The sequence below is a fragment of the Arvicanthis niloticus genome, chromosome 17 (assembly GCF_011762505.2).
Source record: "Arvicanthis niloticus isolate mArvNil1 chromosome 17, mArvNil1.pat.X, whole genome shotgun sequence".
NCBI lineage: Eukaryota > Metazoa > Chordata > Mammalia > Rodentia > Muridae > Arvicanthis > Arvicanthis niloticus.
In genome coordinates this window covers 59,036,489-59,057,943 of record NC_047674.1, presented here as the reverse complement: position 1 = coordinate 59,057,943, position 21,455 = coordinate 59,036,489, and the positions used below count along the sequence as shown (strand labels likewise).

The 21,455-nt window shown below is 33.1% G+C and overlaps 1 protein-coding gene across 6 annotated transcripts in view; it reads left to right on the top strand.

Moving 5' to 3' along the window:
* Positions 1–21,455, top strand: part of Tbc1d5 (TBC1 domain family member 5) — a 469,862-nt gene that overhangs the window by 156,226 nt on the left and 292,181 nt on the right. For all 6 annotated transcript variants that reach the window (XM_076915391.1, XM_076915393.1, XM_076915394.1 and 3 more), the window contains one exon: positions 18,589–18,720. In XM_076915391.1, the coding sequence (XP_076771506.1) occupies positions 18,624–18,720 (97 nt within the window). In that variant the 5' untranslated portion in view covers positions 18,589–18,623. The remainder of the gene's footprint in view (positions 1–18,588; positions 18,721–21,455) is intronic.

Genomic DNA, 21,455 nt, shown 5'->3' with positions numbered 1-21,455 from the left:
GGGAACATTTTGTTAAATTACATTTTAAGATTGTCCTGATGGTGCTGGTAAAAATTTAAATGTTTCTAAAGAAGAGTGAGAGCACTGCCAGTTATTCTCTGAGATGCTTTAATTTTTATAAGTATGTGATAATGAAATTGGTTAGGTATGGTAGCAGTAGGAGGTAAGGAGAACATTAGTCTGTCAGCTCAATGGGTGCTAATATAACCAAAACACAAGTAATGACCCTTCAGAGATTCAAGAGGCTCATTGGAAAGACAGTCTTTCTCTCACTTGAGCCTTATTACCAGTTTGAAATTTATCCTCTTTTCAAGTATTTAAAAGTTGTTCTCTTTATTTCTCTTATGATTATGAAATCAGACTGTAATATCTTATTGTTAATTTGGAATAAAGCAGTCTATAATGTTCGGTTGTATCAATTGCTGCATTCTAGTAAAGATTCCTGCTGTTTCTGTTTTGTTTTGCTTCCTACAGCCCCCTGCTGCTGTTGATTACACCTAGGTCTGCTACTGATTGGAACTGTTAAAAGGCAGAGGGAATGAGGATGGTTGCTGAGTCATTTAATTGTAGGACTAATAAGAAGTGTTCTCTCTGGGACCCAACAGACAGAGTAACACCAGAGTTTTATATGTCAAGTGACCAAAATATTCTTCTGTGTTTTAATAATATTTAGAGTGAAAAAATACTTACTGAAAATAGGAAATAGCAACAACCTAATTTTATTACTAAGGCACAGAACTGAATCTGATAAGAGGAAAGGAAAATGTTAGAGAACATTAATTCCAGCATGCTAGTCTCTAGCAATTGAGTTCTTTTTTCTTTCTTTCAAAGATGAAACAAATGGATAACTATGTCCATGAAACTGTTAATGCAGTAGTTGAGAGTGTAAAAAATAAAATGCTGGGAAAATTAATTAAAAAATGATATATTAAATATAAGCCGTTTCCTGAGTAGCTTATATTTTTAGAATCCTCACTTAGGATTTCTATAAAAAAATTTCTGTGATAGCCATGCCTGTGCTAAGAGGTTCCACAGGTAAGAGCTTGTGCCCTGTTTAAAATGTGAGATAATTGCTGCTTGCTGGAATAAGCTTATACTTACTTAAGGGACTATGGTTATGCTACTGCGTGTTTAATGATAACATATACTATTACCAGTATTCTCTCTGTTTATTGTAATTAATTACTTAAATATCTTATTCTTCCAAAGAGTTTCTGACTTAGTATGTGCAAATTTCATCTACATCGTAATTTGTTCGAAATTGTGCACACTATAACTTTAGTTGGGAAAAAAGCTAGTGTTGCTTTTGTTTATTTTTCTTTTGTGATCTTTTATTTTTGGACGGGTTATAAAATCTTTAGATCATATTCTAAACTGTTCTCAAGCTTGCAGTGTATTCCAATTAGCCGTGGACGTTAGCCGTGTGATACTGGGATTATTACGGTGTGAGATACTGCATCTTACTCTTCATGTTCTTTTAAGTTATTGAAATATTGAAATCAGGGAAATGGCTTAAAAGATACTTTTTAATGGCTAGGAGAGGCTTGTGAGAAATCTGATGGTAATTTGATGAGGAAAAGAGTATTGAGATTTGTTCTAAGGACAAGGTAAAAGGAGTGCTTTAAGAATGGAATCAAGAAATTCATTTTAGTAAGATGATTCTCATGTACTTAGTGTTTGATATATGAATGTTTATATGAATGTATATGTGTGTATATATATATATATATATACACATACACATAGACATATATATATATACACACACACATCACACTCATGACCAAAGTTAATTTATTTCAATAACTGTAAAGTATGTAGAAGTTTCATTTCTTTTCTTTCTTATATCCTGTTGGCTATAATTGTTGCCAACATTTTGATTAGAAATGGCACCATGAGTTACGACATTTTGCTTATGAAAAAAATTTCACTGATCTCTGCTGTTAGTTAAGTGTGTTATGAATGTAAAGCTAAACACGACTACATATATTATTTTGTATAATTTGTTCCCTCATTTACTGATGATGACATAAGACTGATGTTTCCAGGTATTATTTTAACATGTAAATATACCCGTATTATTATTTCCCCGAAGCTAGGAAATCAAGGTCAGCTTGGGTCAAATCTTGAGACCTGTTACCCAGTAAGTAAATGATAAAAAAGAAAGGAATAAAGAAGAATGGAGTTTAAAGCTGTGTCTGTTGATTTTCAGATTAGTGGAAAAGCATATGCTCACCATGCATAAAACCTCGGATTCAGCCCCAGCCCACCTCACCCCAAAGCAAATGCAAAGGAAATAAATAACAAAATAATAAAGGAAGTCAAAGCATAAATAATGACTACTATAAAACACTGGAAAAGGTCAAAGGACATAAATGAGAATACATTCTGTAATGCATTAACTAAGGTACTACTAGCATTATTACTGCTCAAGTCAGTTTGTAAATTCACTTCAGTCCTTGAGGTAATACCAATTATGTTTTGTAAACATAGGGAAGCATATATTACAGTTTATATACAGTCTTAAGGTGTTCATAATCTTGGAAAAAAAAGATTAGATAATTGTCAGTTTCTAATCTCAAAGCTTGTTACTCTGTTACAATTATTGAAACTGTAGTATGAGGATGACAGACCTGAAGATCAGTTCAGGAGAATTGAATGTAAGTTTTATACTATATTTGTCAGTAGTCTCTTGAGTACAGTATCAAGTTTCAGACAAGTGATGAGTGTTCATCACAGCATTATCAAGCACTATAGGACTAGGTATCCATAGTGTAGAGTTACATGCAGTGGAATATTGCCCCTAAAACATTACGTGGGTAACTTGAGTCATTATGCAAAATCAAATAGATTAGTAATGAGAAGACATGTAAAATTACACTACTTGCTGTTCTTCTCTAGGAGACAGAAAATCTGGTGATTTCTAGAGTTTGAGAAGGGGTATCTGGACATTTATTATCAAATAAAGTACAGTGTCAGTTTTATGGGATTGAATTACTGAAGTATTTGCTAGTGACAGTTATATAGTATGCATATGTGTAATACTGCTACATTGTATACTCAAAGAAAATATTAAATTTTATAATGTATATTTTATGTGAAGAGTTATAGTAGTTACATATGCCTTAGTTTAAATAATTTCTAACGTCCTTTCAATAAGTAATCTAATGGACATGCTTTGAAGCCAGTTGTTAAACTGTGTTGCTTAGGGAAACAATTACAGAAAAAGTTTTGGTTTTGTTCTTGTTACTTTTCTTTTCTTTTTTTTATTTGTTTGTTTTGTTTTACCAAGACAGGGTTTCTTTGTGTAGCCCTGGCTGCACTGGAACTCACTTTGTAGACCAGGTTGGCCTCAAACTCACAGAATCACCTGCCTCTGCCTCCTGAGTGCTGGGATTAATTAAAGATGTGTGTCATCACCAGGCAGGAGAAATTCTGTTATCAGTTCAGTGCCAAGTTAAGTTTTATCATCAAAGACACCTTCTTACTCTGCTTTTCACAATCCAGTGCAAAACTCAAAAGCTAGATGTGGGTGCATACTCAGGATTTTTGTAGCTACTTCCAAGTCATCTCTTCAGTAGACTTACATATCTTTTGACAGAATTCTTTGCTTTATGTGTGCCATTTTTCAACAGTTAAGCAGTATGTATGACTGTGTAGATAGTATTTGAAGGTCTTTGTTAGTGTCTTTTAGCAGAAAAAAAAACTCCTTCATATTTTTTCCTTTAAATCATAATATATTTGAGTAAATATTTGTTATTTACATTGAATAGGAAAACTGTCTCTGTGGTAAATTCTCTGACATCTACATGTACTTATTCATTAATATTTACATTTTTATATACCTGGAAAAGTATTTTTGAAAAAAATTTTGTTTACTGTCAGTAGTTTTGTGAACAATCTTTAAACATAGGAGTTATTGAGATACTTAATACTTATATAGTTTAAAATGTATGATTTGGGCAATGATGGTTTTAATTAAAAGTCTTTAGCATTTTACTTATTCTGTAGCATGCATATGTGTTCATTAAAAATTGAAATTTTTATTTTATTTACAATTTTTAGTTTTATGTACAGGAAGTTTCTGTGAGAGTGTTTTCAAACATCCTCTATCACCTTTTCCTTTTTCCTGGCTTTTTCTTTTTTACAGTTTTCTTAACCTAAAACCACTTACTAAACAAAGTTTTATATTAATCTTTGGAACCAAAATGTTCGCTTAGGCTTGTAACAGTGCTTTGTTTGTCAAGATGAAGGCTGGGGTCTTGTTTTCTAGGCCACAATAGACAACCCTGAAAAGCAGACACTGCAGATGTGAGAATAGTGCACTCAATCTCTGAGTTTAAGGCTAGACTGCGTTAGACAGTTGTGAGTTCCAGAATAACCAGGGGTAACCTGATATTAAATTACAAACACATAAACAACAATACCATAAAATCAAAAAGCTTGAGTCCTTGAATTACTGTGCTTTCAATTATATTTTAGTGCATTTATTCTAATCCTTCTATTGTTATTTAATGTTTATCCTCAGTTATTATTGAGTGATAACTGTACAGTATGGTAATTTTTTTAAACTTAGAATTTCAATTGTCAAATACCTACATTGAAAATAGTTAAGATGATGTATGGTTCGAAATTAATTTAAAAGTTCATCACGACTAGATTCTTGTACTTCCACACCAATATTATCTTTATTCCTTTTGCCTTTTCTTTATCTCGTTAATGTTGGAGAAAAGCAGACGTGTTAATGTCAGATATGCTATCTCAGAAGCATATTAGTATTAAAAGCCAGTATCTCGTAGGAAGATACTGAAGTGGTAGCTTGTTGCTACAGATCTGAAATAACTGGCAAAAGCAATAGGTAAAAAGAAAATATTCATTTGAAATCTAAGTCAGACTTTCAGTTCTAGGTTGATACTTTTCCCCCCATAATAATGTAATAAGAATCAGGTAGGAAACCTGATTGCCAACTAGAGAATTATCTTTTTCTACCTTATACTAGTTTACCATTAATGAAGAAACTATAAGTACTTTCAGTGTATAGCATTTGGTCTGTGATTACATTCCCCTCAACCATATGTGTTAGAAACAAGGTTTTTTTTTTTTTTCCCCCATAAAAACTGGACATTTTCTTAAATGTAAGCTATTTAATTTCTGTGCAATTATACTAATTTTAGAATGAGGAATGTTACATATCAAGATGGCTGATTGTTTTAGCTTATTGTCTTATTTATTTAGGGAGGAAAAACACAACATTGGTATACTCTGAAGGCTCAGTTAGTAAAGGGACTTACCATTATCAAACTATTGGAAGTGTTATAGGGGCCATTTATATGGTATAGCTAGTGTTCATCTTTAGTGAATATTGATTGGTATGTTAAGTGCTTTTAAGGGTTTAATGTTTGTACAATCTGTGAAATGAGTACTCACTATTTTTATTTTAAGAAGCTAAGCTATCAAAAGTTTAACAATTTATCTCAAGTTTATGATAGTCCGAACAAAGTGTTAACAGAAAAGGTTTCTGAGAGTTCCCTTCTGTAGGAATAATGACATCTGTCAGTGGAAAGAAAAGGTGATGGGCAGACTTTGTCTTACATATTGTTTTCCTCGTTTAATTCTCCTGGAGGACAGAGAGCCAATGTCTGTTGCCTCTTCTTCAGTAGAAGCAGAAATATTATGATTGACTATACATGATCAAATTTCTGAATTCACTCACTTTAGCAGTTTGAATGAAAAGAATGTCATTAGGATACAATTCAGAGAAAATAGAAAATTAGAAATTAGGCTTGAAGAGGTGATTTGTGGCAACTATTCACATAGGTATGTTATTCATTCAATAATGATCATTTAACATCTCATGTATGTCTGACAATAAGAGCAGAAAATGTTTGGAAAAAAATCATCTTAAGGTGAGGAATGGGTTGAGAGAAGTACTGATACTTATTACTAAAGGGAAAAAAAGAGAAGAAAACTGATTATCACTACTTAATAATAGAATTCTAAAAGACAATTAGAAAGGTTGGATGGATATATGTCATGAATAATTTTGATAATCTCTATGAGTATACCCTAATAGTCATTACACTTAGCATAGATATTACTATATTTAATTAACAAAGTATGTATGTTGAATAATAGTAAGATTTAATATGAAGAAGAATAATGAATTATGAGACAAAGTGCAGGATTTTATTTATATTTCTTTCTCAAATATAGGAAGTTCAGCATTCATTTTAAGTTTTTGTAGTAAGAAAGACTATATTTATTTTAAAAATAAGTGGAAAACATCCTCTTACATATAAAGAATTTTTTTCTCTTTATCACTTCTTGTTTGTTCAGAGATTTTAATGGGTAATTAGCTTATCTATTTATATTTTTACAAAATAAGTATATCATAATCCATCATGTGTTTCTGATTTTAATATGTTGAATACATTTTATAGGTATATTTTTATTTTGAATTCTTTTTTTTTAATTGGATATTTTATTTATTTATATTTCAGATGTTATCACCTTTCCCCATTTCCCTTCCATAAACCACCTATCCCATCTCTCCTCCTCCTTTTTGCTTCTATATTATTTTAATTACACACAAGTATTAAGATCAGTTCTAGGTTGAGGAACTAGCAATACAACACATGCAGATAGTCAAGGAACGAGCAAGACAATAAACGCAAATAGTCAAAAAACAAGCAAGGCAATAAACAAAATTCCTTGATCACTACCATGATCATTATTTCTAAGGGTGTATCAGGAATACCAAAATATGTGAGCCTGCTTTCTTTTCCTAGCCCAAGTCATTTTCATGCCTGAAGCCTACTTTGTTCTAGCCTAAGATTTAGATTCCTGCCTAAAATCACTTCTTTGTTATAGCCTAATGTCAGATTTCTGCCTGAAGCCCATTTATTTGTCCTTGGTCTGTGTCAGATTTCTGCCAAGAAGCCCCCAAAGCTCTCCACATCTCCCTCTTTTTTGTTTCATAAATAAAAGTGAGCCTGTCTTAGGTCATTCTGGCAAGAATGCCTTCCTTACTTGTCATGGAATATGTATGGTCAAAAGCAATGCACTTCTGTCTTAGGTTGGTAAGGCTCTGTGCAGAATCTTACCCATCCTTGGCTTGCCAGGCTGTTAATGTAATAACTCTGTCTGGGGGTCCATTTTTAGTTTCAAGTTATTTACTTTGGCTGCCATCTTGTTGATGCTGTTAAACACAAGCTTTCACACGATGGGCAGGAATAAAAATATTCCCAGGACAAAAAGGGTTAGTGTGATCAAGCTATATATGCCATTCTTGACGCTTGACCAAAATGGAATTACTGACCTCAAGCCATGGATAATTTTATCAGCACTATCTGCAGCATCAAAGTTCAGCAGAGCAGCATTCTTTAAATTCATAATCTCACTATGCAGGGTTAAAATATCCAGAGAGGTGTTAGAATTATGCCAAATACTCTGCCTTGCCTCAAGTTTTTAGACCTTGTGGGGTAGAGAATCGAAAAGAGAAGTTATAATGACTCTTGTGTTTTTTAAAAATATGACCAGATCCAATGATGAACTAGTCTAGGAATCAATCCAATATTGGAAATAACAGTCTTCATTTGAGAGGCTGTATCGGGACATTTTCAGAGACATATTTGGAACTTAGCTGTAGTTCTCTATTATGTTGTTAGCAAGAGATAAAGTTGGGACAGGATCTGGATTTCAAACAACTGTTAGTACATGTGTTAAGGCTTTTTTCATTGTCAAGTTAAAATTACTTTTGTTTCTTCTACAGTATTTATTATAAATTGCATTGATTGTACACTTTCTAATTGTGTTAGTGTGTTGAAACCTGGCATGTCTATCACAGGAGTCTGTCAACCAGCTTCTGTCTTATTGCCCCAAGAATTATAGAACCTTGGTTTTATGTAAAAAGCTTGCAAGTACTGGAAGAAGCGAGTTAGGTAATTACTAGCACCACTGCTACTGCAATTGCTTTGACACAAGATGTTAAGACAGCTACTTTTGTTAATCATTTAGCAAAAAAAAAAAAAAAATGTTACTAGTGTGTTAAGCATACAAGAAGATCTAAATAGGCATTTGGAACATTAGATTGATGCTCTTTATCCTATTCAAATTATTGGAAGGAGGTTCAGAGTTGAGTAAGGAGCCATCTCAAGTGTCAAGACAAGTACCAATGGAGTTGTTATTAGGAACAAGTTAAAAACACTTGCAGGGTATTTTGAATTCTTATTACATGTTTACATTATTAAAGGTAAAAATTCTTTATTGATGATTACAGTTTCATCACCATATCAGCTTCTTTTTCATAGATTTGTCTAAGCATGTGTAATTTCACTTGTTTGGTTTGGTTTGGTTTCCTTCCCTATGTCCTCAGATTTTTTTTTTTAAACTTGATGACTTTAGTGGTTCTCCCTCTTCAGTCTCTGAGTAGCTGAAACTGCATAGCTATGTTGTACCATATCTGGCTTTGCATTTGTATATGAGGTAGTTACCTACCTCCTAAAACCTTAATCAGGTGAATCTAAATACTTAATGCATATTTGGTACATTCTGTATTTTCCAATTTTTACATATTGGCAAACAACTATAATTATTTAATTGATATTTCTTTTTGAGTGAGGTTGTACATTATGTTACTGGCTCTGTATACACATGTACTCACAACATATAAGTACTTACATATGTATGTATGTATAACATTTATGATCTCTGTGCACTACCTGTTTAGCTCTTTTATTCATACATTTTACTCCTCTAAGTTTTCTGTATAGATTTTCTAAAATAGGTACTGTACCCTGTAGAAGATCTTCACCAAGTAGAAGATTGAATTGATCCCTCCTTCCCCATCCCTCCCATGTTAGTTGTTCTTCCTCCCTCTTCATACTGTGTTTCTGTTTTTATGCTGTGGTCTATTAGAAGGTCAAAAGCCATTGTATTATTTAAAAGATTCTCCACCCAAAATCATAGAACTAATTTTTAGTCCCTTGTAGAGAGCATCATGCTGTTTGACATGTACAGTAAAGGGGAAGGTTTTTGTAAATTGGACAGTATTGTCTAAATATAAAGTGTTGTTGTTAATTTGCATTTCATAGTATATATGTACCACTTTTTTGTTTCCATAGTAGGCAGTTACTTTACTAACAGAAAGAATGACTTCTTTAGTCTGCTATAATGTTTTATCTGAACATTTATAAAGCACTTTTACTATTCTCCTTTTCTTTATCCTATTCATAGAAAAGAATCATATTTCAATGAGTAGTTGCGGATCTTATTCTTAATTAAAACTATTTTATCTCCCTTCTTAACATTTCTCTTCATCATCTCCCTTCCTTTGTCTTTCCAGCTCTTATCTATAATTAGGTAGCATTAACAGGAAATGTTTACTTTAGTTAAATTATTTAGATTATTGCCTTTATTTATTTAAGGTTAGACCAGATTGTTGTTTGAACTGATAATTAATCTGTAGCCTAATACTTTCTCATATTTACATTTACTGTAAGGCCATTTCCCCCTTTTTCTATATATTTTATGATCTTCAAGGCTGACATTTTCAAAAGAATTTTGTTTTTTGGGGGAAATAAGTCTAATCTAGGAGACATGCTTAAAGATTGGGTTAAAAATATATAGTACACTTCAGTATAACATGGAGTATCTCGGCCACAGTTTTCTCCATTTTATAGATAAATTCTGGTTGAATCTGTTTTTGGATGAGGAACAGTGTTGTAATGCTTGGCCATAGTAGTATATTTTTTTGAAATTTTTAATGAGTGTTTTTGTCATATTTTTTATGAGTGCTACTGAAAATAATATAACATAACTCAGATTCTGTAGCACAAATAACATAAGTCAAATGCATAACTTTTGTGCTTCTGGAAACATAGCAAAGTTAACCAAACAAAGCAACCTAAACAAAACTTACAATTGTACTGTACCTTTGAAGCAGCACTTCTCATCTGTAGTTCAACTGAACATTCAATCTGGGAATTATACTGAAATGTATTGATTTTTATTGCTTACTTGAACATTTTTCTTCAAGTTCTTTTATGATAGTAATGAATAAATCAAGTCATCTATTTCCTTTATTCTTGGAATGTGTAAAGAGAGTAATGAAAACAAATCATTTTATGCTTTGAGTGGAGCTATACAAGTCTTTAGTGTCATGAGAATTTAGGGAAGAAGTTGAGGAAAGGTGAGTTTCTAGCTGACTCTTAAGAGCATGTGGAATTAGGTAAAGGAGTGGCTGCCAAAGGCATTTTGTGTTTTGAACTGCTAAGGCTTTCAGCTTGATAGTTTAAGTGTGCAGAACCAGCTGAATGACCTCCCTTTAAGGATATTCTTGCCAGGTATAATCGTGAACATTTTTAATCTCAGCATTTTAGAATAGTTTGCTGGAGCTCTGTGTGATCTGTAGAAGGAGGTTCAGGACTGTCTGGGCATAGAGTTAGACCATTTCTTGGAAAAAAATAGAAAAAGTGTTCTCTGATTTTCCTTGTAAAAAATTTGACTGTCCTATAAGTCATGACAGTGGTTAAGCTTTCTCCTCGTGAGCCTGGTGAAAACCCTGGGTTTTCTATACGTAGAACAGGAAAAGGTGTGCAGCTCTTGTCCCTGAACGTTCACACATACCATTACTTCCGGCATGGGGAATGCCTACACCCTCCTTAGAATGTGTGCCAAAGAGCAGTTTACAATCTGTACTTTTATTTAACAGAGATCAATCTAATCTTAAGGTGTAACTAGTTATAGATCTGAAATGTTATGAAGAATTTTTATGGATATTGATATTGTCAGTACTATTCTAAGGAACACTGATAGTGTGCTTAGCTTTTATTCATGGACCCATAAAGGATTTACTTAATCTTTCTGTCAATCATGAAAAAGTGGCATTCCCCATACTGGGGCTGAGCCTTCACAGGACCAAGGGCCTCTCCTCCCATTGATAGCAGATAAGGCCATCCTCTGCTACATCCTCTGCTATGCATGCATCTGGAGCCACAGGCTCCTCCAGTGTACTCTTTGGTGATTTAGTCCCTGGGAGCTCTGGGGTGTCTGGTTGGTTAATATTGTTGTTCTTCCTATGGGTTGCAAACCCCTTCGGCTCCTTCAGTCCTTTCTCTAACTCCTCCATTGGGGATCCAGTGCTCAGTCCAATGGTTGGCTGGGAGCATCTACCTCTCTATATGAAAGGCTCTGGCAGAGCCTCTCAGGAGACAGCTATATCAGACTCCTGTCAGCAAGCACTTCTTGGCATCCTCAATAGTGTCTGGGTTTGGTGACTGTATATGGGATGAATCCCAAGTAAGAGCAGTCTCTGGATAGCCTTGCCTTCAATCTTGGCTCCGCATTTTGTCTTCGTATTTCCTCCTGTGAGTATTTTGTTCCCCTTTCTAAGAAGGACTAAAGCATCCACACTTTGGTATTCCTTCTTCTTGAGCTTCATGTGGTCTGCGAATTGTATCTTGGATATTCCAAGCTTTTGGGCTAATAACCACTTATCAGTTAGTGTATACCATGCATGTTCTTTTGTGATTGGGTTACCTCACTCAGGATGATATTTTCTAGTTCCATCCATTTGCCTAAGAATTTCATGAATTCATTGTTTTTAATAGCTGAGTAATACTCCATTGTGTGCCCATTCTTCTGTTGAAGGATATCTGGGTTCTTTCTAGCTTCTGGCTTTTTAGATTTTAATGAAAATGAAGGCACAATATACTAAAACTTATGGGACACAATGAAAGCAATGCTAAGAGGAAAACTCATAGATCTGGGTGCCTCCAAAAAGAAACTGGAGAGAGCATACACTAGCAGCTTTATAGCACACCTGAAAGCTCTAGAACAAAAAGAAGAAAATACACCCAAGAGGAGTAGACAGCAGGAAATAATCAAACTCAGAGCTGAAATCAACCAAGTAGAAACTAAAAGAACTATACAAATAAATCAGTAAAACCAGGAGCTGGTTCTTTGAGAATATCAGCAAGATAGTTAAACCCTTAGTCAGACTAACTAGAAGGCACAGAGACAGTATCCAGAGTAATAAAATCAGAACTGAAAAGGGAGACATAACAACAGAAACTGAGGAAATTAAAAAAATCATCAGATCCTACCTCAAAAGCCTATATATACTCAACAAAACTGGAAAATCTGGATGAAATGAACAATTTTCTAGACAGATACCAGGTACCAAAGTTAAATCAGGATCAGAATGTCATCTTTTATCTAGAATTTAATTATGTCTTGAGAAAATAATTGAAATAAAATAAAGACATCTTACAAAGAAAATTATAGAATTTGATAGTTATATGCCATACCTTATTTATGTTTGTGTCTGTATAGTTTTTGAAAAACAGCCTTAAAAATTAACCAAAGATATTCTGTACTGTCTGTCAAAAGAAGACCAGATTTTACTCTGAAATACTTTTTCTTATTATTGCAGTTCAGGTTCCCCACCCTCCCCCTTTTCATAAAGTATAAAGATACTTGGGAACTCTAGTGATTAAATTTTTCCTCAAAAAACATATTAATTTGGTGAGTTTTAATTATTACCTTACGACATATCATCACTAATTTTTACATGGTCCTTGCATTTATTTGTGTGATATTTTACTTATGAAGCTTGCCTATTACATAGTAATTTGTGGCATTATTCGTTTCTCAAGAATTTTTCTAAAAATTTAGTCTTTTAAAGCTGCACAAAAGTACTGTGTAATTTTTCTGCCACTTAACTGGTGTACTCTAAAGCTATCTTAACTGGTGTACTCTAAAGCTATCTTAACTGGTGTACTCCAAAGCTATCTTGCTAATTCTAATCCCAAACAGAAAGTAAGTTCTTTCCCTGCAAGTACTTAGGCTTGAACCACTAGAGGAGTCAAGTGCACAGATTTCTTGGGATATGACTTTTTCTTTTACTCTTTCTGGTTTTACTAGGAAAGAGGAGAAGCCCTGGTCCTAGGGCAATCAAAATTGACAGCTTCCTACCTTGTGCTAGAATAGCTTCAGTGCAGATAAGAGCGTGTGCACACATGCATGCTTGAATTCATAAGTGCTTGTGTGTGTGTCTGTGTGTCTGTGTGTCTATTGTCAAGTTGGTTGTAAAGTGAATGGCAGAATGTGAATCCATAGCTTTTGGGGTTTCAATCAACCACACTACACACTTTAGACTATTTGATAATGACTTCAAAGTCCAGTGTGACTTACTTATAAATTAACATAGCAATAAAAGAATCCACTATATAAGCTAATATTTGATTTCTTAGGCCACTTATTTACTCATTATTAACTCATCTGATTGGTCCACAATCATGAAAAGTTACCTGGGTTTTGGTGGATTCTCATCAGTGAATAGAGCAATAAATAGTATCCTGCTTGATAAAATTGTTGAAAGGAGTTACCATATGTAAATTGCTTTGAATAACACTTCCTAAATTGTATGATACTAAAGTCTTTTTAATTCCTAGTACTGCTTATTACTAAAAACAAGGAATGAATTTCTAAGATGCCTATTGTGGTAGCTTGAATAGGAATGGCCCACATAGCCTCATAGAGTTGAAGGCTTGATCAGCAGATAATGGCATATATGATGGTGTGGGAAGAGTGTTACTGAGGTAGGCTTTGAAGTTTAAAGTGGTTAAGCTAAGCCCAGCATCTGTCTGTCTGTCTGTCTATTTTGCTTTCCCTGTCCATCCCCCCGCTGTGTGTTGATCAGGATGTAGAACTCCTAGGTCCTTCTCCAGCGTGATGTTTGTATGCAGGCTGCCATGCTTCCATTCATGATGATGACGGTCTAAAGCTGAACCTGTAAGCAAGCTTCAATTAAGTGTTTTCCATTATATTTGTTGCCAAGGTCATACTTGTTATCACACCAGTAGTATCCCTAACTAAGACATAAGTGGTTCTATTCTTCTGACAGCTAGTAGTTGGGGACTTAGAAACCACCCATGTTGCAAGTTTCTTCATCTTCTGCATCTAAGCACAGCTCTGGAATCATATGAAGATACCTGACAATTAAAGATAATTTGGTATTTAAAGCATATTTGAATACTGAAATGCCAAGTGTACTAATATTCTATAGGAGAAACATTTTAGTCTTACTTTAAATCTTTTACATACTGCAGATTTTCATTATGCATTTTGTTTTAAGATATTACTTTAACAGTATAAAAACTATAGGCTCTAATATATTTTAATTTTCTTTTGATCATTGCTCTTGATGTTGAAACTTATAGTCCTGTAACTGATTATTAGACAACAGTTGATATTTCAAGTTTATGGTTGATAGAAATGAGTCTCAATATTTTACTAATGGGTGATATTTAACATTGAATGACATGTATTTAGACGAATGATTTTATATATAATTTATTTGGCATTGTAAATGCATTTGTCTTGTGAGAATCAGACCCCCTATTGTCAAATGAAGTATTCTATAAAGGTTTGGAGTAAATAAATAATAAAACTACTTTGATATACAATCTAACAATATTAAATATTAAGACTTAAAATGATCAATTTTAATAGTTAATTAATCTATTTAAAGCCCATGTAGCTGTCCTGCATTAAAGAGTGAAAAAAATGTTAAATAGAACTTCCTGCTTTTTATCTTATCTTCTTTGTAATTGTAATTGATATTTTAAAGAATATTATTGTTTTTAACCATAAATTTACCTTAACTTTTACCATTTCTAAAAAAAACTGTGGGTTTTATTCTTTGCAAAACTTACATAAAATGTTCAATTGCTTTACCTTTTAAATATGAAAATAAAGCTTCTAAGGCTTAGTTAAAGAAGTTTCCTTTGAGGCACTGTCATATTTTAATTTAAATGTACCTCATAGTGAGTACAGTCTTCCTATAATATCTACTTATTTTTGCTGTCTTCTTGTTATAAAATTCTAAAAAGTAGTCTGTTAAATCTCTTTGGTGTGGGTTTATCATTCTTTTTTTTTTTTTTTTTTTTTGAATGTAAAAAATCCCACTTTAACTTTTTAGCACTTGATTTAATTAATTAATTATTTTTTAGTTTGACATCAGTTAGGAGTCCAAATGATTGAATACTGTTGATAAGCATTTAAAAAAAATAAGTCTTTAGAATGCACACTTTACAAAGCTAATTCTAACTCAGTCTTATAAGCAGTGAAGGAGTGACCACAAGCTGGAGCCATGAAGCCTCACAGCCAATGTGAACAGATTAGTCAGAACTTATAATCCTGTTTTTATCATATTTAAAATATGATGCCATTTTAAATGTTAAGTATGCAACATTACTGTATTTATTATAGGTAGTATTTTATCCACCCATTTTAGTTAATGAAACCTTTAATTAAGAGTACTTACTTTACATAAAAATATAATATATTTAATAAACTTTAAACTCCAGCTTCACAGTAAACCTTTAAACTTTGACATAGCTATTGTATTATAAGATTTCTGTATAAAACTTTTCAGGTAAAAACTTTTTTTTCAGGTACTTTCATATTCAGATTTAGTTTTGTAAGAACCAGACTTTAGAAATCATTCCACCTGTCTTTAATTTTAGAACATGAATGGAATTTCACACGATTTTGTCAACTCTCATTACTAGGGTAGCTTCAAAGAATTTCAGGAAAACCAGTCTCAAGTTTTTAATTTTGTGTTTTGCAGGGTATAATAAATGTGTAAGCTAATAAGAATAACAAAGGAAATATATATCTTTTCCAAGGTATAAGAATGTATATTTCTCTGCTTCTAAATATAAGAAAGTAAGATTACATTGATTTATTTTAAAACATGGTATTAGTTTTATTAGAATTTAGATACTGATTAGCGTAATTTAAGGAAGTCTATCAATTATTGATTTAATTTTTCATTGTCTAAGAGGCATGTTTTCAGCTATATATATATATTTTCACCTACAGACAAGCTAGGTGATTAGATTGTAGCAAGTATAAAATTCATGTCAGATTTGTCAAAGCAAACTTCAGGCGTAATGGAGCACTAAATATATTATTTTTAAAAATCCTTCACACCAGTAAGATGAGCAATTTGGGCTTTCTTTTTTGGTCTGACATTTATGCATAAATAATTAATTCAGAACAATGATTTAAGTGATTATGGACACATTTGTTTAAAGATCTTTAATATTCTGCTTTGTAATACAGTTTTGTGGGTATAAATTGTGAATGTATTTAAATCTATTTTCAAACAAAATGAAGAACATGATCCATGCTCTGAGTAAATTTCCTGAAAATATTCAGGTTTATTTTGTTTGATTATAAATACACTTTAATGGCTCAGTTTTGATATGTAGGCTTCATAAATGATATTAGACATTCCTCGTTGTATAGAGGAATGATTGTAGATTAGTATGTTTATAATTAACTTCATATTCTGGCTTTTGGCTATTACCATAGACTTGTCAAATTCAAGCAGTGGTTCCCAACCTGTCTGTCTGTCTGCCTGCCTGCCTGCCTGCCTGCCTGCCTGCCTGCCTGCCTGCCTGCCTGCCTGCCTGCCTGCCTGCCTGCCTGCCTGCCTTCTTTCTTTCTTTCTTTCTTTCTTTCTTTCTTTCTTTCTTTCTTTCTTTCTTTCTTTCTTATTAAATATTTTCTTTATTTACATTTCAAATGTTATCCCCTTTCCCTGTTCCCTCCCCCCCCTTACCCCTGGAAAACCCCTATACCATTCTCCCCCCTCCCCCCGCTTCTATGAGGGTGTTTACACACCCACTCACCCACCCACTCCCGACTCCCTGCACTGGCTTTCCCCTACACTGAAACATCAGACCATCACAAGACAAAGGGCCTCTCCTCCCATTGATACCAGACAAGGCCATCCTCTGCTACATATGCAGCTGGAGTGTCCCTCCATGTGTACTCTTTGGTTGGTGGTTTAGTCCCTGGGAGCTCTGAGGGGTCTGGTTGGTTGATATTGTTGTTCTTCCTATGAGGTTGTAAACCCCTTCACCTCTTTCAGTTCTTTCTCTAACTCCTCTATTAAGGACCTTAGGCTGTGAGCATCTTCCTCTGTATTGGTCAGCTCTGGCAGAGCTTCTCAGGAGACAGCTATATTAGGTATGCACTTCTTAGCATCCACAATAATTTCTGGGTTTGGTTTATGTATATGGGATGGATCCCCAGGTAGGGCAGTCTCTGGATGGCCTTTCCTTTAGTCTCTGCTCCACAGTTTGTCTCTGTGGATTTGCTCTCATGAGTATTTTGTTCCCCCTTCTATGAAGGACTGAGGCACTCACACTTTGCTTCCTTCTTGAGCTTGATGCTGTGACTCTTTAATACAGATTTTCATGTTACAGTGACCCCCAGCTCTGCAACTATTTCATTACTACTTCATAATTGTAATCTTTATGCTGTTATGGAGTGTAACATAAATATCTGCTATGCAGTTTATCTGATAAGTGACTCCAGTGAAAGGGTAATTCAACCCTAAAGCGGTCATGACCCACAGGTTGAGAACCATTGTTCTAAAAATTAGATTTAATGCTAATTTCATTGTATCATTTTTAGAATTTTAATTATCACAATCGAATTAAAAAATTCCAGAATGTCTTAGGATCAGGGATGAATGTGATCATGTTTTTCAGCTGTGTGGAATTCTCCTCCCACATGGATCATTGATCAAGGAAACTTCCCCGGATATGCTCATGTTTTGGCCTCTTGGAGGCATTTCCTCTGTTGGTATCCCTCTGCCAGCTCACCCTAGTTTGTTTTCTCAAAACAGGGTTTGCCTGGCTGTCCTAGAACTAGCTCTGTAGACCTGGCTGGCCTCACACTAGCAGAGACCCACTGGTCTCTGCCTCTTGAGTGCTACGATTAAAGGCCTGTGCCACCACTACCCAGCCCATACTGCCCTTGAAATTAAGAAAATTTGTTGTTTACATAATTTTGAATAAGAATTTATGAAAAAAATTTTTAAGAAGGGACATTATAGTTTGTGTAATTTGTACTTTATGGACATTGAGGACACCAAAAATACAAAAATAGATCAGGCTGTAAATCACATTTGTATTAACATGACAAGGTACCAACTTACTGAAGGGCAATTCTGTTTGATTCATATTTTTAAATGTCTCATTCAGTGGTTGGTAGAAGTGTCAAGAGATACGCTGGAAATCCCTAGTGACCTCACTAAGTATGAAACAATTATAGTATAAAGAATTATTTCCTCATGTGAAGACACTGTAAAACTTTACATTTTATTGTATTTTTTTAATTCCAGGAACTGCAATGGTAGCATTTTTTAAAAGAAAATTATCACGAATATCACATGATTATTGTGGCTGTCTATGGGGTGAATAAGCGAGAGCCTCCTAATTAATCAAGAATAAATGTTATTCCACATTGATGTAAAGATTATAATGAAGTCTAGAGTTTTTTGAAGCATTGTTTACATGGAATTGTTTTTGACATGGTTTTGCTCTTTTGTACAAGTAGTTAACATGTAGTAACAGACTGTTAACATGTAGTAACAGAATGGTTCTGTATCCTATAGAAAGCTTGTTGATGTCTGCAGTTTTTATACAATCATTTCATTCTGATTAGTATTTTTTTCTAACCATAGCAGAGAAAATATATTCCATCTTTGTTTTTATTTTCATCTAGGCAATTACTATTGGTGGCTGTCTTCACTCTATGCAATGTATAAGTCTGTGTCTGAAACTAGACATCCTCTGCAGTCAGAAGAACAAGAAGTAGGCATTGACCCCTTGTTCAGTTATTCAAATAAATCAAGAGGTAAGTTTTCTGTGCAAATGCTGTGTGCATATGCTAGGAACGTAACAGAGGGCCTTCAGTATGTTCTGCTCATACTGTGGTCTAAGTCTTTGCATGTAGCAAATCAGAAGAAATTGAAGAATATTTTGCTCGATAAGTGTAGAATGCACTTGGTGCTAGTTATTACCTGAAAAAGTTACCTTTGTATTGAAGGTAAAAGATGCATTAACCAAATGATTAATAATTCACTGTCTTTCTTTAAGAAAAGTCATATACTAGACAATAGTCATTGTTGAAATACAAATACCCTTTATCAAATATATTTTGAAGAATCCTGAGCTATTGGTATGGCTCTTTCAGATCATTTACTCTCCTCTCCATACATTAAATTGAGCTCATTTCTAGGATGAACTTTTTAATAATGTTTCATATTTTTCCTTTCTTTTTGTAAGTAATTGAAATTTGTATCACACTCTTGTTTGTATGTTCAGTGAAATTGTTAAATTGTGGATCATTGAAAAGTATGCATTGTTCAGGTTCTATTCTTTTATATGCCTTAAATATCTATGTATCAGAACAAGAAATGATTTTTTTTATATTTACTTCAAGGTAGACTTTCTAAAAAGGACAACTTTGTTAAATATCTTAAAGCCTTACCCTTATTTTTGAATAGTTCATTAAGCATTTAAAAATGTTCTTGCTCCAATGACTACTAGTATTTTTTCATTCATAAAATGCATATATCAAGATTATAAGATCTATTTCAAACAAATTATTTGAAACATTTTATTTTTATGCTTTAAATAAAGTTATTTTTACTTGTATACTGATGCTAAGATCTACCATGATGTTTTGGTAATTTAACAATCTAACTCCTAAAATGGTCATTTCTATGAACAAAAGCTCTTTATTTCTGCATTTAGTGGTGTGTGTGTGTGTGTGTGTGTATGTGTGATGCTTTAGTACCTTCTATATTCTGTAAATGCCATTGATTTTTTGTTGAAAATATTAGCATTTGTTGTTCAAAATTATTTTGGCATTTTATTTTTTGTTTGTTACATAAAGACCCCCAAAAGACTGCTGTTTAGATTTTGACAATATGAAAATTAATTTTGATTATTTCAGTTTGAAATATTTTTAACATGTGAGAAAGCCTGAAAGCTTTTCTTATGATATTTCCCTTCAATTTAATGCCTGTAAGATGTACCTGTTATTCCATAAATGCTTTAAATGTGAATATATATTTATAATAGAAATATATAAAACAATTTTGCCAATACTTTTCTGAATATTTCATGTTTATGTGTTTGAGAAAATTGTTTTCTGTTGTGTTTTAAGTGAATATTTTTTCTCTAGGCTATTTCATTAAATATTGAGCATTTTTAAACCCTGGTTAAAAACATTTTAAATTAATTTTATCTTATATTGTCTAAAGGAATGAGTAGTTACCTTTCCTGAAAGGGGTTTTCATTTATATCCTAGCCTAACATTTCTGTGACATACCAAGTTATTAGGACTGAATTGATGTTTTAAAGTGCCATTAATTCATTTACCCCAAATGTTCATTAACAATGTAAATGTATGCTGATGTTCTATGAGACAAGGAAGTGACTAATGACTCTTCCAACTAACAACACTTAAAATGAATAGAAACTTTAGATAGCTAATCTTGAAGTAATCAAGACCCTCATTCAGCTTGGCATCTCTGTATGCTCTAAAACAGCTGTCAACTGTTAAAAATATATACAAAACACACATACGCTCAGGCATATAAGGAAAGAAAGATATGTAAATAACTGGTTTTTCTAAGACATAAAGGTTACTAACCATAGTGAGTTTTGTGTGTCTTATATGTAAACATTTTATATGATGTACCTGTTTAGTCCTCTTTGCTTGCACTTTGCACACACAAAAATTGTGTATTATATTTTCTTGAGGTTGTCATATTTACTTGAAGAATCATTACCTTTAGAATTCATTTTAATTTGTGTCTTACATTTCTTGAAGTATTTCGAAGCTCTTTTTACATTTCTGCAATACACTGTAGGGAATTTGTGGCCTACACAATGAATGACTCCTTGTTTAAACAGATAAACATTGGATTTGGATTAGTAGTTTTTCTGCCTAGAGTCATCTGCAATTAAAAACAACCCTGCTAGAGATTGCATCAGTAAAGCAATCTTCTGTTGTATCAAGTCTGAATTTTAACATTTGTAAAGAAATATCACTAGTAAATGATTTTGAGAGTTCTTTTGAAATTAGAAAGGAAAACGGGATTAGATTAAACAAAGCCTCATTTTTTTAAAAGATTTTTATGTGGGTAGATAAACAACTGTCCTTATATGTATGAAGTCATTCAGCATATTTCCATGTTAATTATTCTTCGAATCTTTTTTCCCAATTAATAACCTGTACAGAAATATATATCCTCTGTGCCTTATCAAGTTAGGTTTTGTGCTTACATTACCAGATATCCATAATTCCACTCAAAATAACACACATAATATTTTTGAATTTCATAATTACATGTTCTTATCATCTTTTAATGATAAATCAAAATGATTATTTTTGACTAGGCTGATAGTCTGGAGATTTAGGGGATGTCAATAAGTTGATTCATTAGGATGACCACTTGTTTCTCCATGTTATAACAACTAAGGCTTTTACTAACATTGAGAGAAGATTTTCCCTATTGTGTGTCTTTGAGAACAATATTTTGTATTATTTTGCCAAAAGTTTTAGCTTGAATTTTATAT